Source organism: Vulpes vulpes, chromosome 9 (genome assembly GCF_048418805.1).
Source record: "Vulpes vulpes isolate BD-2025 chromosome 9, VulVul3, whole genome shotgun sequence".
Lineage (NCBI taxonomy): Eukaryota > Metazoa > Chordata > Mammalia > Carnivora > Canidae > Vulpes > Vulpes vulpes.
The window spans coordinates 97,510,414-97,534,299 of NC_132788.1; the positions used below are offsets into that span (position 1 = coordinate 97,510,414).

Genomic DNA, 23,886 nt, shown 5'->3' on the forward strand with positions numbered 1-23,886 from the left:
CTCTCCATTACTAACCAGACCTTCCCCACTCCCATACGGTCTGTGGGCTTCTCTGCTTTGGGAGAAAGGATGGTGCCTTCTTGCTGAAACTCTCTGGAGAGGGGACCCCATGGTCCCACAGTGGCCCAGCCTTGGGAGTACAAGTCCCAGCCCACACTGGGTCCCCTTTTGGTGACAAACACCAGTGGGCAACCCTGCCCCAGGATGCTCAGTTGCAAACCAGGTGTAATGAGAAGGGGAGGCAGTGATATGAGGCTCAGAGTACTACCCAGAAAGAATGCAGTCCCTGGGAAGGGGTGTGGCAGGAGGGCTGCCAAGAGCTCTGCCTTCTGCATCAGGAATAGAGTAATTCAATGTACTCCCAGCTGCAGGTGCCTGGAGAGAAGATCCCTAGAAGAGCTCCTCAGGTCCCCAGGGAACTGTGGGCACCCGAGGGGAGCTGGGCAGATGAACAAAGGGCAAGTCCAGCACGTGACTGGCAATTTGGGCATGAAATAAGAGCAGTAGGAATCCAAAAGGGACATCCCAGCCACTGAAAGTGACATGGAAGAAAGTTCGAGAAGAGCAAGTTACAAAGGGTTGGGCCAGCTGACTCTCTGACCCTGGGGCCAGACAAGCAGTGAGAAGCTGATCCAGATCCTAGACCCCCACCAGCTGTGTGTCCCTGAACAAGTATTCTGACCCATCTGTGTTCACTTTCCTTCTATCTAAAATGTGGAGAATAAAAGTACCTACTCCACAAAGCTCTGTGCATTTTATATCAGTTAATGAATATGATGGCTAAAATAGGGCCTGATATATAATACATGTATGGTAGGAATTTAATTAATTATTAAATTATACATTACATATGATAGTTCATATATATATGTATATATATACATATATGCATTTTTTAAACAACTTACTTTTGATCTTTGGTGAAATCACCTATATTTTTTTCACGTGTGGTAAAATATATGTAACATAAAAATTATCATTTTAACCATTTTTAAGTATACACTTCTGGTGTAAGTAAATAGCAGGATGGTGTGCAACCATCCTGCTATTTACTATAGGTATTAATAACTATGTTGTTATTCTAGATCTTTGTAGAAAATGGTATTATCAATTTTTCCCCCCCTTCTAGGTAAACTTATATGTATTCCTAATCTTCTGGTAATAAATGTATAATACTTTTATAATCACATTTTCAATGACTGTTCAGCAATGTGGGAAACTACTCATAATAATACATGAAAAAAGACAAGTTACAATACTGAATATCCAACCTAATCCCAACTCTGTCTATAAAAGAAAAAAAAGTCATGGAAGAAAAAAAATAAAAATCCCTGGAAGACTCCAAAGCTATGACCTTGGTGTTAGAGGGATAGAGTTGATTTCTAGAAACTTCTGGATACTTCTTAGTTTTGTCATTTTAAAGTGACTGTATATTGGTTTTCCAAGCACAAGCATGATGTAAGTTTGTTTTTCTTTCCAAGAGGGCTGAGGGCCGGTTCTGGGTCACTGACCTTCTCCAGCTGGTGTCCGCGGGCGGCGAGAGGTACACGGTGCCGTATGGGCAGCTGTCCGCTTGAGTGTGAGTTAAGGGGACAGTACTGTTGGCTCAGGCCCCACCTCGAGCCCCAGGAACCTCGTGGCCAGGCTGCTGGGAGCCTGCAAACAGCTGGGGCCGCAGGGCGGGGGCCTTTCCTGCCTGGCTGCAAGCAGCCCCCGGGGTTCGGCCCTGTCCACCTAGCACTCAGCACTCACCCCCTGCAAGCACACGTGCGGGCTGCACCCCTTCCAAGAGGGGCCTCGCCTGTGAAATTGAGGCCCATGGGGGGCAGTGGGGAGTCTAGTTCAGCTGACCTGGGTCTTGACTTTTAATTCTAGGCTGACAGGGCAGCTCCCCAGGCCTGAGGGCTCTGTCTGGGGCCCAGCTGGTTGGGCTGCCCCAGCCACGTAAATGAGAACTGGGAAGTAACAGGCATTCTCTGTTCTAGAATGCTGAGAGTGGCAGGGGGGTCCAGAGAGCAGCCACTTAGACTCTTCTTGATGGAGGAGCCTGGCTGGCCAAGTACCAAGGGGCAGCCAAGTCTTGGGACTTGGGGGTGGGGGAGAAAGTCCCGACAATCTCTTCTTGGCCAAGGTGCAGAGGAGAGTTCTTCGTCTTCAGATGGAGCCTCCCTTGGATCTGTCTGGGTCTGGCTCAGACCCCCACCCCAGCCCTGCTGCCTGGGCTCGGCTACCCTCCACATGGCCCCGACATGTGAACACGTTGCTCACAGCCTTTCTGGGTTCCACTGCCCAGCCAGGCTGCAGACACAGTGTGGTCTGACCTGACCCTCCCCAACCCTCACGGCATGCTGCACGCTCCAACAACCTTGCTTCCTGTGTGCCCCTGTCCTAGTCAAAGGCCTCCAGCTAGCCACCCTGCCTCCTCCAGAGTGGCCCTCAACTGCGCCCTCTCCTGGTGCTGCCTGGGAATCCTGGGGGGCTGGAGCAGCCCTTATTCCAGCTCCAGGGCTGGAGGCTCAGTCAGTGAGACTCCAGGTCCTGCAGTCACCAACAGTCCCACCCCCGTCCTCTGGGTAAAAGATATCTGCCGTCCATGTTTGTCCACTGACAAGGGCCGGCGATGTGGGGAGCCAAGCCGGCCACGCTCTCGGTATACTCTGTCCACCAGCCCGTGGTGCCGGGTGGTTCGGCTGGTGTCCAGGCCTGAGGACTGGAAGGGTGTCTGGGTGAGGAGGGGGAGGGGAGGAGACCAGAAAAGAGAGAGAAACCCAAACAGTTATCAGCTGTGATCTGAGATCCAACCCAGGTCTGCCCCCAGGATCTGACCTCAGGGCCCCCCACTCTTGAAACACCCTTTGTCACCACTCTGCAGCCTGGACAGGCTTCCTCCTGCAGCCAGGGCCCCCAGCCTTTGAGCACTGCCGGGGTAGGGGAGAGCTGGGAATCCTGGGTGCCGGGCGGCAGGCGTGCAGTGCAGCTGGCATGCACGGGCCAGGCAGAGCAGCACAAGCTCGGGGCCCGGTGCCGGCTGGGGTGCCAGGGGTGCAGACGGCCCAAGCGCCCCCCAGCCTTGCCAGGTGCAGACAGGCCTCCGCCTTCTCTCTCTGGGCCTGGCTGGCCTCCTCTTCCCACCTACGTCATCCCTGGAGGGGCCTGCCAAAAGACAGCCCCCAGGGCTTCCAGCCGAGGACGTCAAGGGGCCCACCTGGCCAAGTGCTGGCTCCCCGGAGGCTCCTTATTGAGCCCTGGCTGGTCTTGATTTGAGATGAGCCCCCCACGCTCTCCCCCACCATCTCATCCCTTCACCACTGGAGCCAAGCATAAGCACTTTCCAGAGCCCTGGCCCACAGCTTGGCCGGAAGGGGCTTCCTTCCAGCACCTGGGGCTGGCACGAGGCCTCCGTCCAGCCCTTGCTCCCTCTGCTCCATGCCCCTGGGGCTCCTGGGAGCCTGCTCCCTGCCTATCCTGGTGCCATGGGGCCGCTTGCCATCTGACTAGGGCAAGACTGGCAACCTTAGCCAGCTCTGGAGGCAGCCGGTCCCCTCCAACCCCCACCATCTGGCCCTTGGGCCCTTCTGTCTTCTTTGGGCAGCCAGGCAAAAGCAATTTCCTTCCGGAAGACTGCCACTGGCTGGAATCACTGCTCTTCCCTACCCATCCAAACGCCTGGCCCAGTGTTCAGGGCTGACTGTTCTCCCTGGAGTCTGGGGCCCCCTGTCCCTCTCTGACACAGAAAGGGCCCTGATGGCTTGCGTCTTTCTGCACTTTTGCCTCCAAAAAGGCCTTGGGCCTGGAGACTTCAGGGACTGAGGGAAGGTGGGAACCCTGCCATCCAGGCACAAACACCGGAGGGCAGGGGCTGTCCATCTCCTCCCAGAGATGCCTAGAAGGCCGGAGGGGAAACCAAGGCAGCTGAAGCAGAGCCAGAGGCAGAGAGAAGCTCAGGCCCAGCCACAGCCCAGCTTACCAGGCTGCACCTAGGATCCACACACACACTTGTATGCGCATGTGTCACGAGAACGAACCATGCAGCATTGACGCCCATGCTCGGATCCCCTAGGCAGGGATGGGGTGGGGGAGGTGGGGGAGCTCTCGGCGCAACCACACACATTTCCCCCCACCCCCGTACAGGGCAGGGGGAGGTGCGGAGCAGATTCACTTCCGTTTGGCAGACAGGACACTTCCCGCCAGGCCACTGGGGCAACCACGCAAGGATACCCAGCACCCACGCACGTGCCAGGGACGCCGAGGCCTCAGCCCAGGGGCTCATTTACCAGAGAGACAGGAGCCGCTGCCAGGGCCTCCCCCAGATATCCGCTGGGCTGAAAATGCAAAGAACCGAGACTTTGAGACACTCCTGCCTCGTCCGGCCCCCCAGCAGGATGCCCAACAGGCCCCAGTATACCCTTGGCCCAAGGGGGCTTTACGCCAGCCCTAGCCAGGGCCGTGCTGGGGGAGGGGTGCCCAGAGAGATGCCCTCCTTGATGGAGAAGGGGATGGGGGAAACAGAAGGGGAGAGGCAGGAGAAGGGGAGAAAACTCAAACTAGGAAGGGCCTTGACAAAGAGGTCAGGCTCTTGGAGCATATTCAGAATCAGCACAACAGCCCCACACGTCTGCTCCGGCAAGGAGGCCATCTGGGAAGGGCTATGCTCTGAAGAGCCCAAGGGATGTGGACCTGAGCCAGTCTAGGGAACCCCAGGCCAGTGCCCTGCTGCACCCCAGCAATGATATGGGAGGAGTAGGAGCTGGGGAGTGACTTGAGAGGGTGGGGGGACTGAGCTCCATGAGGGACAGGCCTCGCTCCACCTGGCCTGTCAACACATGGACAGACGTGGCTGTTTCTGAGGCCCTGTCCCAGCAAAGGGGTGGGTGTGTGGCCGTCTGGTGGACCTGTCCCTACAGAGCCCACATAAGCTGGGGGTGGCCCCGGCTCTCAGCTCCACTTCCAGGCTCATCTCACCCCTGCTTCCACTTGCAGACCAGGGTCAGGGCACAGCCTGGGGTAAGAGGCCAGCCCTGCACCCACCGCGTGGGCCTTATCTCTCATTATTTATGATAAGGACGTACACGGCGGCTGTGTGGCCTGCGGGAGCCGTGTTGTGTGCGTCTCTGCCAAGAAACGTTTGCAGACAAGTGGGGTCAGGCCACAGGGCCTCCTTCTGAGAATTGCTGGGCTTGCGGATTAGTGAGGCAGGATGGAGCCAAGCCCCAAAGGCCCCGAGCGGTTCCCGATGCCGCACAGCCGGCCAACAGGTGTAGCGGCTGCCGAAACGCTCTTGGCCAGACCACAGCCTCGCTGCGGGCTCTGCTGACAGGGGAGAGGCAGGGGGGGTCCAGGCAAGGCCTGACCAAGCCATCCCAGGGACAGGAAAAGAGTAGGTGGGGGCAGGGCGAGACAGGCTGCGACAATTATTTGGTGACTCCAGCTATCCGCAGCGGCTGACACACACGCTTGCTCGCTCTGTGTCCAGAGTGGGGCCCAGATATGATGTACACCAGGTGGGAGGCTGTGCAGGAGAGGGGGGATGGGGGCTCACCTGGAAGGGCAGATCCACGGTGCCACTCCCAATCTGGTTCACGTTGGGCAGGGACCCGCCGTAGTACTGGCCACGGCTTGGGCCCAGCTGCAGGTACTGAGACTTCTGGAGCTGGAGCTGAAAGAGAAGCCAGCAGCTACAATGTGGGCCTGAAGCCCTCCAGAGTACATCATGAAGAACGCCACCTCAGGGGGACCAGGAAGGAACCAAGTGATGGGGTCAATGGCACCAATCCAGAGGGTGTGGGACCCTGTGACTCAGATACTCAAAGGAGCCAGGTGTCTCTCCACCCAAAACAGCAGAATCAGAAGCCCAATAGTGTGCCCTGTGGGGAGCTGCCCCCTTGAACTCGGTGGTGGCGGGGGGGGTGGTGGGCGCTGCTGGTTTACTTGCACTGTTTGTGAATGAGCAAGAGAGTATGGGGCAGACCTGGAGCCCAGAGCCTGGGGGGGAGGCCCCTCACCCACCCTGGGGAACCATTTCTTATCAGCCAAAGACTGCGTTCCTGGGGCACGGGCCAGAGGCTGCAAACTGACGCCTGGACAGAGGAGAAATCGTCTTTCCAATGGCCTGAATCCGAAGGGCCGTTTCAGAAGCACAGCGCTGGTTTTCAAAGTGCAGGATGTGTGATCCCTCCGGCACCATACATGGGGCAAACGGACCTGCCAGACCCCACCCGAGTTGTAAGGGGTCCTGCCCAAGCCCCCAGGCTCCTTCTGCCTGGCTTGCTGGCCCACTGGAGCTGGGCCCAGTGGAGAACCTTCATCTGGGATGGCCTCATGCCTGCGGAGCCCTCCACCCGTCACTCACATGGGGATCTGTCCCATGGGGCCACACCTCTGAACCAAGAGCCCAGCTCCCTGACCAGCCACGGCTGCCTTGGGGTGAGGCTGGGACCTGGCCTCCTCCCCCTTGAATAGCTGATTCCACTTTCCTGGGAACAACAGCAGATGTCCCTGGCGTGGTCAGCGCCACTCGTGGCCCTCACAGCTGAAGGTCCACAACACCTGCCACACACACACCCGGGGAGGCAGGCGTCATGTCTAGGGGGTGGTGGCTGGGCAGTCGGGAGGGTGGGCGTCTGTTCTGGCTCTGGCTGGGGCGGTTGCTAGGGTCCACACTGTGTACACAACAAGGCCGGCTCACGTTCCCTCACAAACAGCTCCTGGCAGCACTCTGTGAGCTGGCTGCCCGCACCGCCCCGCTCTCCCACGCCATCCCCTGCTTCCTCAGGGGCCTTGGATACTGGACAGGGAGGTGAGGCCCGGGAACTGGCCGCCCGCCCAGCAGAGCACCTCACCCAGGTACACAGCTGTTTCCTGTAAGCTATAGTGGTGTCAGGAGGGAGACTGCCTTCCTTGTTTCATCCTTCACAAGTGGTTCCTGGGGTCTGCAGGACCTGGCCCAAGGTCTGTCTCTGATGGCTGGAGATGCTCACTGTGAACATCCCACTGCGTTCCTTCCACCCCACAGTCATTCAAGATGGAATAGGCCAGCCCCCGGCCAGGGGAAGGGGGAGACCAAGCAGCTTGGGGCCCCCACCACTGCCTGAGCACAAGTCACCTTAGACCCAAGACATCCAAGTGCTTCCTTGTGTTTGAGCCTTGTGGCAGAAGCCAGCATTGCATCCAACTCTCAAGGACCACGTGGCCCCCTTTTTGGCCTCGGTTTCCCCCTCCCATTTGTCCAGGAGTGTATGGGAATGCCTGGCATGTGAAATAGGAAGTACTTACACCACATGCATTTTTGTCACAGGCTGAACTGCCAGCTCAGGGAGCCCCAGCATCCCATCCAAGCACCCCACAAAACCACCATGTTCCAGTACAGAAAGAGCCTGGTGTTGGGGACAATCTACAGGACTGGGAAGTGACACGATGCTCATGCTCACGTGCTATTGCGACACCAGTCCTCCCAGGCCCTGCCTCTGTATGCACCCTTCTCTCTAGCAATGGCCTCCTACCCACCTCCGCACTTTACCACAGGACTGTCAGGTTTTAGAGTACAGTTTCTGGATTTGGAATGGAAGGTGTGCGGGGCCCTGTACTACTTCTGGGGGACCCTGTGCCTGTCCCTGGTTACATATTAGCTGCACAGGAAAGTGTCCACCTGACCTAGAGAAGTCTGGCCTTTGTCCCCCAGCTCCTGAGAGGTGGAAGCCCTCTGAACATCCTGCCTAACAAGACGATCTTTGTTTGCCTGGGGCCTGGGGTGGTCTACACCAACACTGTGATTTAGGGCAGGAGGCTTGGGTCATGTGGAATCAGCTCGCCCTCTACTGGGGCTAGAGACGGAGGTCACCCATGTGGTAATCAGCCAGCTCCATGTGGGTGAGCCCCAGTAAAAACCATGGACACCAAGGTTCAGGGAGCATCTCCGGATGGCAGTACACCCTGCATATTGTCACACAGCGGTGCTACAAGTGAAAGCTGTCCACACAACTCCACAGAGAGGGGACAACCGGAAGTTCCATGCCTGGAACTCTGCTGGGTGCCACCCCAGACACCTCTTCTCTTTGCCGATTATCATCTGTGTCCTTTTGCTTGTAGTAAACAGTAACTGGAAGTGTAATGGCTTCCAGGGAGTCCTGTGTGCAAGTGAACTGCTGATCTGAGCATGGTCTTGGGGTCCCCCTAACTTTGCAGGAGCTAACTGCCCCCAGGCCTGGCCAGGAACCCCCAGGGTACTGAGGTAAGAAGATACCAGCCTGGGGCCCCCTGCCCAAGGACCTGTTGCTTCAGAGGCCCCACGGGAAGGAAGGACAGCAAAGTGACACCACCAGGCAAGACCTGATAAGCTGCTGAATGCTGAAGTGTGAGCCTCTTCCTATTGCCAAGCCACAGCCCCACCTGCATCCTTCCACCCAGGAGTCCTCACTGTGCAGCCCCCCCAATGGCACCTGCCCTAATCTTGCCAAAGGGCTCTGTAAACCCAGCATCCAAGCCAGAGCCTGTGGCTTAGCAGCACCTGCTCACAGAATACATGTCCGAACATGTGAGTGAGTGAGTAGTGAGTGAGTGAGTGAATGCCACTGTTCCTGTTCTCAAGGGCTGACTTTCCCAAACCAGGTGACAGGCCCATTTAGAGACCAACACAGCTCCCAACACTTAGAGGCTCGAGGTCAAAGTAGGGTTTGGATGCCTCTGCCTCCCCCCACCCCATCCTCATGGCTGTTGGAAAGGGCAGTGAGACCCAAACAAGGCCATCATGTACTGGAGGACATGTGCTAGAATAGGAGACCCACATCTCCCAGGGCTCCCCTTGTTCCCTTTGGCCTGTGGTTAAATAGCCTGGGGTGAGTCCAGGCTCCCCAACTATGAGTGGACCCCACTCCAGATTCATAGGGCCTGGGCTGAGAGTGGGTGAGCACCCCCATTACCCATGCTTTTGCCATTACTTCCTTGCCTTCTGCTCTCCCCACTCCTTTGCCTCAAAGCACCCTGAGTCTGTGTGCCCCCAGGTCCTGGGCCTCTAACAGCCCCATGCCCATCCCACAGGCCTCCCTGACACTCTACCCAAGAAGCAGCACCTTCAAATCACTATCACATCAGTCTCTAGCTTGGTTTATGTTGCTTTAAATAAAATTTTCAATGCAGAAGATGTAGATTTACAGAAAAACTGCAGATGATACACTGTTCCCTTACAGCCCTTACCCAGCTTCCCCTAAAGCCAGGGGCAAAATTAGGAAAGTGGCAGTTGGTGCAGCACGCCTGGCTAACCCAGACCTACTTGTGTGAAGCCTTAAGTGTGTCCCATCAGGTTTGCTGTACTGGAAACACCTTTGTTCCATGACCCTGCCCACCATTCACATCCAGTCCCCACCAGATGGTGGGGACCCAAGACTCAAGGTCTGCTGGTCACACTGTGTCCACTGCCAGGACTATGTGTGGTCACGTTGGACCCCCAGTAAGTACTATCATGTGTCTGCCTTACCTCCTACCAGCCGGCTGTGGCCTCAGATCTTTCCAGAACAATATTCTCTTCCATGCCTCTCAAATCCTCTTTCTCTCAGGTTTAAACTGACTGAACAAGCAGCAGGAGGCCTGAGGGGTCAGAGATACCTCAAGGCGGAGGCCACCCAAGATAGATGGCCAAGAAGTGTAGCACAGACCCTGGCCACCCTGTGCTCAATGTCTCCCCACCCCAAGCATTACAGATGGCACCCCTGGTGTCCCTGAGCCCCCACTATGGGCACAGAGCCTTTCCCAGTACATTTAAGCTACCACAATAGTCCTACCTCCAGTGTCCCAAGGCTACCGTAACAAAAGACCACAAACAGGGTGGCTTAAAACAAGAATTTACTCTCACAGTTCAGGAAACAGAAGTTCAACATCAAGATGTGGGCAGGGTTGGTTCCTTCTTTTTTTTTTTTTTTTTTCAAGATTTTATTTATTTATTCATAGAGACAGAGAAAAAGAGAGAGAAACAGAGGCAGAGACACAGGCAGAGCGAGAAGCAGGCTCCATGCAGGGAGCCTGACGTGGGACTCGATCCAGGGCCTCCAGGATCATGCCCTGGGCTGCAGGCGGCACTAAACCGCTGTGCCACCGGGGCTGCTCTGGTTCCTTCTTGAGGCTCTAAGGCAGAGTCGGTCCCAGGCCTGTCCCAGCTTCTGGTAGCTCCAGTACTCCTGGGCTTGTGGCCACATCCCTTCAGTCTCCGCCTCCACCCCCACATGGCCTTCCCCTATGTGTGTCTCACATCTCCCTCTCCTTTCTCTTATAACACCTGTCACTGGACTCAGTGCCCACCCTAATCAAGAATGATCTCAAAAAAAAAAAGAAAAAAAGAATGATCTCATCTTAAGCCCCCTTAATTATATCTGCAAAGACCCTTCTGTCAATAAGGTCACGATCTCAGGTTCTGGACTGTGCTTTTTGGGGGGATACAATTCAACCCAAGACAGGCATTTTGAGGGGAGCAGCAGCACATACCATTTTCCAGATGGGAAAGGCAAGACTTGCTAGGCAAAGGAACTGCCCAAGGTCACCCAGCTTGGAAATGGCTGAGCAAGACACAGACTCTACTTCTGGAACTTGATCCCTGTGTGGCCTGCAGACAGGTAGGCAGCTGGCACCACATAGTGTCATGGGCCATGTAGCATCATGGATAAGAGCACATTAGCTCCTCTGGGAGCTTCCAGTCAGAACGTCAATCCAATGACAAGTCTACCACCCTGACTCCATCAAGGTGAGACCCAACATATGTCTCTGTAAAAAGCCATTTCGGATCCTGTCTCAGCCCGAGGACCCTTGTTTCCAGGCAGGGTACTCCCACTTCCTGATACAACACCCCATGCCTGGACCACCTCCCTCCACTACCCCACACAAAGTCCTCTCCCTTGTCCCAACCTGACCCCCACTCCCTCTGCAGAGCCCTATGTAAATGGTGGCTTCTCCAGCCTCTCCCAGCCAACGCACTTTCCCATGTCAGCACAGTGCATATCCCCCACCTCCATCCATGCCCACAACCCCTGCTGGGCACATCCCCCAACCCCGTTGGTACCTACTAGCCTGGCAGAGGGGAAGCCACAAGATTGGGGAATGGGGGCCAGTGGCCCTGGGAAGGCATGGTATGATACACACACACACACACACGCACATGCACACGCACACGCACACACATGCTTCCCCAGCACAGCCCCCAGTTCTCCAGGACCCTGCACAGGATGCAATGAGATACACCTACCTGCCAGCCCCTCCCAAGTCCTCACTCTCTAGATGAAGCTGGCCTTGGCTTCCCCCCACCCCCAACCCCTACCAGCAATCACCATGGCAACTGGCTGGCCTTCTAATGAGATTAAGGGGAGCAGACCTGCTGAAGGCTGAGCTCTGTCCTCTGCAAAGCCAAGACAGGCATGGGGGCTATGCTGCAGAGGGCGAGGGAGGAGTTGTGTGCTCCAACCTGATGTTAGTTCCCCATCACCACCAAAAAGGGCCTGCATGGTCTGGCCCTCTGTTCTCCACCACCAGAGCTGGTTGCTGCCTCAGTGTTCACACTGGCACTCACTCCTCCACTGGGTCAGCCCAACACTGTGCATCTCTTTTCCAAAGGATCACTTTTTCCCACAGTTCACTGTCCAAACCCACCTGACTGAGGTCTATCTCCTCTTATCAGACTGTCAGCCCCACAAGGACCCTGGCACAATGGAGTAGCTTGGCATCCACGTGAAGAAACTTGTCTGGATGAACACATGAGTGCAGAATGCACTCAGGGTCCCACACAGGGATGATTTTCCTCTTGCACCCACACAGGACTACTTGTCCCCCCAGGTAAATCGAGGCCCAAGGGAGACCGGCCAGCTGCCCAAGTGCAGAGGCAAAGAACCACTGTGAGAGGGAAGTAGAGAGTGAACACTCTCTGGAATGGATCAGAAGAAACCTAGGGCTCTGGGAGAGACAGCTGTGTACACATAAGTATCTGACCAAGAAGGTCCATGACTGCTTTTTCTTTCTAAACTTATTTATTGAAGTAAGATTCACAGGCATAAAATGAACCACTTTAACACGTAAAATTCAGTGGCATACAGTACATACGCAATGTTACATGCAACTATCACCTCCATCTAGGTTCAGAACATTTCTACCACCCCAAAAGGAGACCCCGTCCCCATCAGCCACTCTCCACCCCCCTTCCCCAGCCTCTGGCAACCACCAACCTGCCTTCTAAGTCTATGGATTTGCCTGTTCTAGACATTTCACATAAATGGAATCACATAACATGTGGCCTTTTATGATGGGCTTCTTTCACTTAGCACAATGACTTTTTGGTTTTTTTAAAGTAATCTCCATGCCCAATGTGGGGCTCAAACTCATGACCCCCAGATCAAGAGTCACACCCTCCACCAACTGAGCCAGCCAGGAGTCCCTCATTCAGCACAATGGTTTTAAGGTTTATCTGTGCAGTAGCATATGTCCAAGATTCTTTCCTTTCTGTGGCTGAGTAATATTTCCATTATAGGGATGGACCACATTTACCAATTCAGCTGCTCATGGACATTTGGGTTGTTTCTACCCTTTGGCAATTCTGATTAGTACTGCTGCAAATTGAACAGGTGAGTACCAGTACCTGTCTCAGTCCCTGTGTTCAAATCTCTAGGAATACAGCTAGGAGTAGAATGGCTGGGTCCCATGGTAATTCTGTATTTATCTTGTTCGGGAACTGATGGACTGCTGTCCACTGCACCATGTTACATTCCTGCCAGCAGCACCCGAAGAGTTGCAATTTCTCCACATCTTCACTAACACTTTCTAGTTTCTGCCACATGATGGGTGTGAGGTGGTCTCTAACTGGTTTTGATTTGCATTTCCCTGATGATTAATGATAGGGTACAACTGCTCGTGTGCTTATTGGTCATTTGTATATCACCTTTGCAGAAATGTCTATTTGAGTCTTTTGCTCATTTTTAAACTGGGCTGTCTTTTCCTTGTTGCATTCCAAGAGGTCTTTATATATTCTGGATAACTTTTTTATATATATTTTGGATATTAACTGCTTATCAGCTACATGGTTTGCAAAAACTTCCCACATTGTAGGTATTTTTTAAAGATTTTATTTATTTATTCATGAGAGACACAGAAAGAGAGGCAGAGACATAGGCAGAGGGAGAAGCAGGCTCCCCTGCAAGGAGCCTGATGCAGAACTCGATCCCAGGACCCCCGGGATCATCACCTGAGCCAAATGCAGACACTCAACCAGGGAGCCACCCAGGTGCCCCATAGGTTGTCTTTTCACTTTCTTCCTGGCCATCAGATGCATGAACATTTTTAATGTTGATAAAATCCAAATGCTCTATTTTTTTGTTGTTGCCTGTTTATTTAAGTAGGTTCCATGCCCAGTGTGGAGCCCAATGCAGGGCTCAAACTCATAACCCTGAGATCAATACTGGAGCTGAGACTAAGTCTGATGCTTAGCCAACTGAGTCACCCAGGTGTCCCTGCTGCTTACTGTTTTACTGTCATATCTAAAAATCCATCACCTCAGGATGATTCACACCTGTGCTTCCTTCCAGGTTTTCTAGATTTAGATCTTAGTTAGTCTCTGGTACACTGTGAGTTAATTCTTAAGTTTGTTGCAGCCCGGGTCCCACCTCACTGGTACCTCCCCCGCAGGAGGGCTCTGCACGGAGGAACACCCAGCTGACCCTGAGGAAGTGTGCTGGTACGCTGGAGTGGCTCATCTAAGTCTGCTGAGCGCGGGAGGGAATACTGAATGAAGGAGGGAATGAATGAAAGCGTCACAGGCGTGTGGCCTAGCGTGGATTCCAGGCTGAGTCACCCCTGCCCCCGGCCCCCTGGCCGACTGAGACACTCCCCAGCTGCCTCCTCACTCGTTCCCAAAGTGTAAATACAGAACCAGATACACAAACACCGAGTGCGCCTCGGAATGCCTTTAATCAGGCTCTGCTGCCGCTGCCAAATTCCCAACCCTGGCTGAATCACAGGGTCCTCTGTGAGCACGTTCTGTTTCCCTTGTTGGTGGTGGCTGGTGAGTACAGACATTCCGGCTGGGATGTGTGAAGGGTCCCTTGGGGTCTGAGTGCAGCACAGCTGGCTCACAGGGGCCTCTTTCTCTGTGAACAAGACCCCGGCCCTGCCAGCCGGCTGGGAGCCAAACCTGGGTGGGGACTTGCAGCAGCTCGAGACGGGGGACATGGCTTCACCTCCATTTTACAAGGGGGGGCGGGGACTGAAACACTAAGGGACAACAGGCTTATCCCCAAGTCACTAGGTGACAGGAGGGGGTTACAACCCAGGATCTTTCTTCAGCAAGGTCCACAAGGCCCTCCCGCTTTCTGCCTCTGGGCCTTTGCACCCAATCCATTCTTTTCTGGAACCTTCCATGGAGCTCCTTCTCATCGTTTAGGTTTTAGCTCAAATATCACCTCCTCAAGAAGCTCTTCTTGACCCCCTACTTCTAAAATAACCCTCTGTATTAACTCTGGCTGCCGTAATAAAATACCACAGACTGGGCAGCTTGAACAACAGACACTTATTTCTTCCAGTTCTGGAAGCTGGAAGTCTGAGATCAGGGTGCTGTGCCTATAAGAGCCCTCTTGCTGGCTTGGAGAAGGCCACCTTCTCCCTGTGTCCTCATGCGGCCTTTCTGGGTGGTGCGTGTGGGTGGAGAGAACTGTCCTCGTTCTTCTCCTCATTCTTCTTCTCCTCCTAAGAATGCCTGTCCTATCAGATCAGGACCCCACCCTTATGACCCCAATTCAACTTTGTCACTTTCTCCTCACAGACCCCATCTCCACATACGGTCATATTGGTGATTAGGAATTCCACATATGAACTTGGGGGATACAATTCAATCCACAGCACCCCCTCATGGATATGTTGCCTGCCTGTGTCTGTCTGGCAGGCTGGTCTGCCCTAACAGCTGGACCCCTGCTTGCCAAGCCTCCACAGACACCTCAGGGACCAGCGCCTAGCTCCAGGAAGTGACCACTGAGAACTGTATTTGGAATTGGAAACTTCAGCCTGAGTCCTCTGGGAACACCCACAGCTAGCCAGTCCCAGACAAAGCCCAGGGACCCCAGGAATGTCCCAGCAGGAGCCCCCAGGGTGCAGGGTGCGGTGGCCTTCAAGGAGAGACCTTGGGGCCTGGCCCTGGAGAGCCCAAGAGTCAGTGAGGTGAGAGTGACAAAGAGTGCATGCTCCCCCAGGGCTGCTGAGCTGCCGAGACATAATGTGTGGAAAATCAGGGGCACCGCAAATTGTCCAAGTATAAAATTATGTGCCTATTCACTGGGGTCATGGGCTGGAGGATGGATGAGAATACCTGGAAAGCAGCTCAGGCAAGGGAGTGTGACAAAGCAGGAACAGCCTGAGGTGGATCAGCTCAGCCCCTGCACTGGGCTAACCCCTGGCCCCCAAATTTACACCCATCTGGAACCTCAGAATGTGACCTTGTTTGGAAATAGAGAGTTTTGGGACACCTGGGTAGCTCAGCAGTTGAGCATCTGCCTTCGGCTCAGGGCGTGATCCTGGGATCCAGGACTGGGTCCCGCATCTGGCTCCCTGCTTCTCCCTCTCCCTGTGTCTCTGCCTCTCTCTCTATCTGTGTCTCTCATGAGTAAATAAATAAATCTTTAAAAAAAAAAAGAAGACTCTTGATATGAAGTCACCCTGGTTTAAGGAGATGTCTGAATCCTATTACTGGTATCCTTATAAGATGACACAGAGGGGAGCCTGGGTGGCTTAGCGGTTTAGTGCCGCCTTCGGCCTAGGGCATGATCCTGGAGTCCCTGGGTCGAGTCCCGCATCGGGCTCCCTGCGTGGAGCCTGCTTCTCCCTCTGCCTGTGTCTTTACCTCTCTCTCTGTTTCTCATGAATAAATAAATAAAATCTTAAAAAAAAAAAAAAAAAAGAGGACACAGAGGGGGCGCCTGGCTGGCTCAGTCAGCAGGGTCTGAGACTCTTGATCTTAGGGTGGTGAGTTCAAGCCCCACACTGGGTGTGGAGATTACTTAAAAAAGAATATATATATATATATTCTTTTATATTCTTTATATATATATATATATACACACACACACATACATATGCACACACATATATACATACATATATTTTAAAAAGAAGAGAACACAGATACAGGAAAAAGGCCACGTGAAGGTAGAGGCAAAGATCAGTGATGCAGCCATAAGCCAAAAAACCCCAAGGGCTGCTAGCAGCCATCAGAAACTGGGAGAGAGGGCCTAGGACAGGTTCCCCTTCAGGATCCCCAGAAGGAGCCAACCCTGCCCACACTGTGATCTCTGACTTCCAGCCTCCGGAACTGTGAGAGAGTTCCTGTCATTTTAAGCCTCCTGGTTTATGGTTCTCTGCTATGGCAGCCCCATGAAACGAACTGCTACAGAGTAGAGTCCATAGGGGACCCAGGGGAAAGCAGGGCTACTCAGCCAAGCTTGGGGTAGGAGGAGATCTGAAAACTAAACAATCAGGGAGGGCCAACCACGGGGCCCCTCAAAGAATAAGCCAGAAAGGGTCCAGGCAGAGGGAACGAACAGCAGGGGCAGAGGTGAAGGCCCAGGGAGAGAAGGAGGAAGGACAAGGCCAGGCCAGCTCTGTAGAGAGGTAGGGAGAGTGACACTGGAGCCCAGAGCAGGGTAGCACAAGGGGTGGTGAACTCCTGGCTGGGGACTCAGCGATTGCTAATACCACAGCTGGCTCACCAAGCAGGAGTGTCCCTGTACACTAACAACTGTGGAGGGGCCTAGGCCAAGAGACACCCACCGTTAGGTCATGGGGGCTCCCACCCATAACCTCATGCCAACCCCATGCCAAGGTCCTGGGGGCTGTACTAAGTGGGGTAATATGGAGGTGGGGTCTCACCAAACACAGTGCTCAGCCCTGAATACACATGCCTCCAGCCTATGTCTGGGTACCACGTCCTGCAGGGCTGGGGTGGGATCCAGTGAGCAGTGACCTGGGTAGCATGACTCCGCCAACCATTCCCACACCCACATACTGACTGAAGGGCTGCAGCATGTCACTGTCGGACCCACAGGAGGCTACACACAGCAGGCCATGAAAGTGGAATGTTCACTCACCCACCTCTGCCTTATATACAAGCCCAGGTAGGTCTGGGAAGTGTTGGTGGTCAGAGGGAGACATGAGGGCCCCGAGCAGAAGACAGGGCAGTACTCTGTGAGGTCCATACACGGCCCAAAAGCAAAGCTCAGTGCCACCAGCACAGCCACCTACAGACGCAGGCCACCTCTTGCTGTCATCTGTGGAGGCCACGGATGACCCTGGACTGCTGAGGTGGCTTTTTACATTCCAGGATGTCTGCTCGCCCTGGTTCCACGTCACAGTGGCCACAGGAGAAGAAGCCGACTGGCCCCCGAGGGGAGAGGATGACCAGCACACGAGAGCCACCCCACACCCCACCTGTCTGAGTGCCAGGTTCCCACAGCACAGCTGAGCATGTTCAGTGCTGGCCAGCATCCCCTGGGACAAGCGGCTGACCCCAGTACACATCAAGGCTCTGTCGCTCTGTCCAAAAGGCCAGCGGCAGCTGGCCTCACCTGTGACTTCTGGAATCTCTCCCAGCCTCCACGGGCTGCCCGGCCCTGGCCCGCCAAGAGGCTCTGGGGAGGCCACAGGGTTGGACTGAGGCAAACAGAATCAAGTCAACTTCTAAAGAAGATCAGGCTTAAACAAGTCACTTGGATCTGTTGGTTATGACCTCGTTCTTATGTGACTTGCTTTCAGGAGCTGATAAGATCTAGATCTCTGACATTTTTAAGTCCAAACCACTTGGACACTGCAGCTCTTTCCGGGTTTTGCTAGGCCACTATTCATTCTACACAGCTAATTAAGCTGAAGAAGCCTGGGAATAAAGTTTGGAACAAGGTTAAGAAAGTTCCTTCCCTTATAACAAAAACAAAGAGAGCCAGAAAGAGGGAGGGAGTCAGGATGGTGCAGGTAGCAGGGCACCAAGAAAGGGAGTGCTTCTCCAAGAGCAGGGACCCTGAGTCCAGAGGCTCTCTCTCTGTCCACTCCGACTCTCGGGCACTGTACAAGTTTCCTAGGGCTGCCGTAACAAACAACCACAAACCAGCGGGCTTGAAACAACAGGAATATATTCCCTCAGCACTCCAGCGGCTGGACAACTGAAATCAGGGCGTGGGAAGGGTTGGATCCTCCTGGAGCCTCTGACAGAGAATCTGTCCCAGGCCTCTGATCTGGCTTCTGGTAGCTGTTGGTGGTCCATAATGTTCCTGGACTTGTAGATACCTCCTTCCAACCCTTACCTCTACCTTCACACAGCCTCCTGCTTGTGTGTCTCTGTACCGTCTTCTTATAAGAACACCAGTCGCTTTTAGGGACTGCTCTTCTCCGGGACACCCTTCTCACACTGACTTGATGACATCTGAAAGCCCTTATTTCCAAAAAGGTCTCGTTCACAGATTCTGACTGGACACAAATTTGAGGGTGGGGGACATTTTTCAAACCATCACAGTCACCCCATCCTGTGTCACCGCAGGTCCGTGCTAAGAACCTCTCATGATGGCAACACCCTCAAGCTCAAGCCCTGGTCCTTCCCCTGTAGCCAGCCCTTGGGCCTCCCCTCCCCTCCTGAGCCTCCATGTCTTCTGCTGATCACCTGAGAGCTAAGGGGTAAAGCCGGGTAGCACACGGACCCACCCAGTACACATCAGCCACAGCAGAAACAACTGGGACCCTGCCAGGCAGGTGGCCGGCAGCGTCTGGAGAGTCATTTGGCAGTCTGTAAGGAGCCTGAACAACGCTCCTGCCTTCTGACCCACTAATCCCACTTCTGGGAAGCTCTCCTGAGGGAGATCGTCCAAAACTCAGATTTATGCACAAAAATGTTCCTGCATCATTGTTGTCAGAGCAAGGAGCTAAACTGTGCTGCAAGATTAGGCCAGGCCAGGGCGGAGTCTTCAATTCTGGAGAGGAGCAGGGGACACGTGCCCCCAGGCCAGAGGTGGAGAGGAGGGACACAGAGGTCAGTTCATGCAGGCACAGGCAGACCTGGAATAAAGCCAGGCCATTCCCTTTCCAGGGACATCCCCAAGTGGGGCTGGACACTGGAGTGCACAGGGAGATAGGGCAGAGGAGCAGGGTGGCCAGCAGTCCCACAAATGCCCCTTGGGACAGGAAAGAAATTCTCCAGAACAAAGGAAGGGCTGTGGAGAAACATATAACTGGGGTGACCAAGGCCACCTGAGCTCAAAGGGGGGCTAACACTCCACGATATCCCTTCCAGGTCAGAGGCTGAAACAAATCCATAAACAGGCCAATGCAATGATCTGGACAGTAAGGGGTGCTGGAGAATGGGAAAGGCTCTCTGAAGATCATGGAGAGGGATCCTTCAACCTCAGTTGAATGGAGCTGGGGAAGGGGGATGCTCCAGGTGCAGTGGCCCCACAAAGTTTAGAGAGGAGGTTCCCCTACACAGGCTGAGGGGCCTGGGGAGTGGCAGAAGTGTGATCCTACATATGGACAGTGAGTCACAGACATCAGCCTGGTATACTCAGGACAGAGGGGCACCCCCAGCACCAGGCAGGCCCCCTCAAAAAGGGCACAAAGATGGGAGTAGCAGGTAACCATGGGGAGGGAAATGGGTGGGGGATGGGCAGGCAACAGGGTTGGAAGCCCCTAACTGACAAAGTCAAGAACACAGTAACAGCAAAATCCAGCCAGAGCTTCCCCCTGCCTCATGTGGGTGTCATTTGAGCACTCAATGCAGGTAACTCAAGTACATGCAGTGGGTTCTTCCTTTGTGTCCTTGAAAACTTACCTCCCTGTCCTCACTTCTGGAATCTGTGACTGACCTTATTTAGAAAAAAGGTCTTTGCAGATATATAATTAAGGTAAGTATTGGGATCCCTGGGTGGCGCAGCGGTTTGGCGCCTGCCTTTGGCCCAGGGCGCGATCCTGGAGACCCGAGATTGAATCCCACATCAGGCTCCCGGTGCATGGAGCCTGCTTCTCCCTCCGCCTGTGTCTCTGCCTCTCTCTCTCTCTCTCTGTGACTATCATAAATAAATACAAATTAAAAAATTAAAAAAAAAAGTATTTTGAGATGAAGCAATCTTCCTGTTTTATAGGGGTGGGTCCTCAATCTGATGACAAGTGTCCTTATAAGAGACACACAGGGACAAGGCCATGTGGAGATGGAGGCAGAGACTGGCATCACTCAGTTCAAACCAGCAAATGCCAGAGCCCCCAGAAGCAGTGAGCAGCCAGGAAGCATCCTCTTCCAGTGGCCCTGCTGACCCCTTCCTTTCAGATTTCTGGCCTCCAGACTGTAGGATACTAAACTCCTGCTGCTGTAAGGCCCCCAGTGTGTGGTCCCTGTTACAGCAGCCCCAGGACACACACACTCATGGCGCCCCTGAGCCAGGGCCCTGTTCCCTTTCTTTTTTTTTTTTTTTTTTTTTTTAAAAAGATTTATCTATTTATTTTGAGAGACACAGAGAGGTAGAGACACAGGTAGAGGGGAAAAGCAGGCTCCCCGCAAGGAGTCCAATGCAGGACTGGATTCCAATCCCAGAACTTGGAACTCTGATGCCAAAGGCATCCGCCCTCCATCGCTGAGCCACTCAAGAGTCTCTACCTCTTCCTTTCAACATGAAAATGAAACTTAATTCCAGCAAGCACAAAAAACAACATCTCTGCCCCAGCCCAACATCTAATAGTCTCAACTTCCACAAAGTGGACAGGGGACCCTGAGGCCCTGAGGATGCCGCCAAGGACCTGTGTTTGTGCCATGCTTCCCTCGAGGGATATCATTACTGTTGATACACACCCTGCCTTCCAGGGGCTCTGAGGGGATGGTGGCCAGGTGGTGACCCTCTCATCTGGGCCCCACATCCCTCCTGCTCAGAAGCCCTTCTGACCATCCAAAGCTCATGGCTCTTTTACGCATCCCCACCCCAAAGAGCCCCAAGGCAGGAAACATCAAATAGATAAGCACATGCCCCAGAGTTCCTCACAAGGTCCTCCATCCAGCAGGCACCAAGCCCACTGCTGGGAATGCTGCCCTGAACCTGTCACAGCACAAACATCTGACACTTTAAACTGTAGTGTGGTGGCACTCCACATCCCCAGAGGCTGGACAGCCCCACAGCGGGATAGAGCTCTACGCTTGTTGGCCTTAGTAGGGTGGATGCCCGCCCTTCCCAGGGCCTTCGCATCCATACCTGGCTCACAGGTACTTCCTGAGCACCAGTATCAGGGGCAGAACACTGGGGCAGACAGGAACAGATGTGAGGAGACTGAAGGTCAGGGGCAAACAAATTTATAAACTGTGGATGAACCATTCATAACTGCTGAAGGGTGGAAACAACCCAACAACAAAGAGGTAAATAAAACATGGTCCATCCACACAGTGGAATATCATTCAGCCATAAAAAAGAATAACCCCTCAGGTGGTTGAGTGTCTGACTCTTGGTTTTTGCTTAGGTCATGATCTCATCAGGGTCATGGATGGAACCCTGAATTGGACTCCACACTCAGCAGGGAAGTCTGCTTGAGATTCTCTTTCTCTCTCTCTCCAACCCCTCCCCTGCCTCCCCCAACCCCATGCCTGCATTCTATAAAATAAAATAAATAAATCTCAAAAAAATTTTATTTTATCTTAGTTTAAAAATTGGGAGCTCTTGGTAATCCTTGGTGTTTCTTGGTTTGTGGCCACATCACAGCAATCTCTGCCTCTATCCTCCCATGGCCTTCTTAGAAGGACACAAGTCATTGGATTCAGGGCCCACTCTACTCCAGATGATCTAATCTCAAAGTATTTGACTTAGTCACACCTCCAAAGGCCATTTTTCCAAATTAGGTCTCAGTCACATGTTCCAAGGGTTAGGACCTGCACATATGTATTTGGGGGATACCATGCAACCCATTCCACCAGGGCTGCTGTAAGGCTTATGGGGAGTAGGGTGTTGTCCAGTGTGCACATGGCCTGTGTCTGTGCCCAGCCATGCCCCTGGTCTGCCACTCCCTGGCCAGAGACCACAGCCCAGTTTGTAATCACTTGGCCTCAGTTTCCCCATCTGCAACATGGGGCTAGGAGTGCCTCCTTGGCAAGATGGTGGAGTGGTCAGATGATTCCCACACAGAAGTGTCACATGGTGACTGGGACGCAGTGAGCCTATGTACAGACACCAGGGGCCCATAGTGCATGTCCACAAAACCCACGGCTCTGTGCCCAAACAGCAGAGACTGCATCCACATTCAGCTGAGACTCTGGCCTCACTGGGACCCAGGTACCCATGTGCTTGAATGTAAGGCAGGTATGTCACTGAAACTTTCAGGGGGCCTTACTGGGGGCCAGGGGACCTGCCTGATGGAGGATCTGTTGTGGGTTGAATTGTGTCTCCCCAAAATATACATCCATGTCCTAACCACCCTGTACCTGGGCATGTGACCTTACTTAAAGACATCTTTGAAGATGACATTAGTTAAGATGAGATTATACTAGAGTAGGGTGAGTCCTAATCCAATGACTGGTGTCTTTATAAGATGACAAGAAGCTGGGACGCCTGGGTGGCTCAGTGGTTGAGCGTCTGCCTTTGGCTCAGGGCGTGATCCTGGAGTCCCAGGATTGGGTCCCACATGGGGCTCCTTGCATGGAGCCTGCTTCTCCTGCCTCTGCCTGTGTCTCTGCCTCTCTTTCTGTAACTCTCATGAATAAATAAATAAATAATCTTAAAAAAAAAAAAAAAGATGAGGAGAAGCAGACACAGACACACAAGGAGACCATGTGGAGACAGAGGCAGAAACTGTGGTGATGCAGCCACAAGCCCAGGAATGCCAGAGCTTCCAGATGCTGCAAGAAGCAAGGAAGGATCCTCTCCTAGGGAGCCTTTGGAGGGAGCACAGTCCTGCCAATTCCTTGATTTTTCAACCTCGGGCCTCCAGAAATATAAGAGAATAAATTTCTGTTGTTGAAGCCACCCACTTTGTGGTTATCTATTACAGCAGCCCCAGGACACTGAGATGGACATGAGACCCCACACATAGGTGTGTGTTGTATGTGGGAAGAGAGAGAAAACTTAAAACTTGTCATTTCTCTGCCTTGACTCTGAACACACCCTTAGGTGCACACAGCTTCTGAAACGCGCGAGTACACTTCTCTATTTGTAGCTGAGGGAACAGATCCTTCGCAGTTTAATTTTAAATCTTGTTACCAATTGGATAACACAAATCACCAGCCGGAAGGCCGGCCACTAGAAATAGGGGCTGCCTCTCACCAAGGGGCCCCTCGGCCTAGGCTGGGAGCCAGACAAGGATGCTGCCACCGAGACAGGTCCTGTGCCTCCCCTGGCCCATTCCATCTTGAAAACATCAGGCTGAGTTTCTGACAAGTGCCAGACCTGCTCCGGGGTGTGGGGTCCCAGAAGGGACAAGGAAGTCAGCCTTTGTTGTGCTAGGGAGTCAGCACCTACTGGCTTCCCCTGACCCAGGTGTCACAGGGCAATCGGCCAGCAGCTGCCTTGGGCTGATGCCAAGCAGATGACTTTTGAAAACGGTATCGACATGCTGACACACAGCCTTGCTCAGGTTCTGGGATGAAGCCACCTCTTGCGAGCCACTCCTTCACAGTGCTGCCTCCCTCCAGGATGGCTGGCAGGGGCCATGGGAAGATAAGACAAAAGCGAGATGCCCTCATTACCATGGGCCCAAAATAGCTTTATGCTCCATTTTTTAGACACAGCACAACTACAGAGTTACATAATGACAATGAAAGCCATTTTGTGGTCTGTAAGGCAGGATCCCGGAGGCTGCCCAGATTCCCCCTCAAACCCCTATCCTGGGCAGCACCTGCCCTAAGCATGGGGATGAGGCAGGGTCGGCCCTATGGCT

The 23,886-nt window shown here is 53.6% G+C and overlaps 1 protein-coding gene across 9 annotated transcripts in view; it reads right to left on the reverse strand.

Moving 5' to 3' along the window:
* CRTC1 (CREB regulated transcription coactivator 1) overlaps window positions 1-23,886 on the reverse strand; it is a 78,186-nt gene that overhangs the window by 29,932 nt on the left and 24,368 nt on the right. For 7 of the 9 annotated variants that reach the window (XM_072721167.1, XM_072721165.1, XM_072721166.1 and 4 more), the window contains exons 2-5: window positions 5,540-5,656; window positions 4,275-4,322; window positions 2,585-2,722; window positions 1,512-1,573 (exon numbers count right to left, since the gene is read on the reverse strand). In XM_072721167.1, the coding sequence (XP_072577268.1) occupies window positions 1,512-1,573; window positions 2,585-2,722; window positions 4,275-4,322; window positions 5,540-5,656 (365 nt within the window). The remainder of the gene's footprint in view (window positions 1-1,511; window positions 1,574-2,584; window positions 2,723-4,274; window positions 4,323-5,539; window positions 5,657-23,886) is intronic. The other 2 variants (XM_072721168.1, XM_025989596.2) reach the window with 1 other exon arrangement.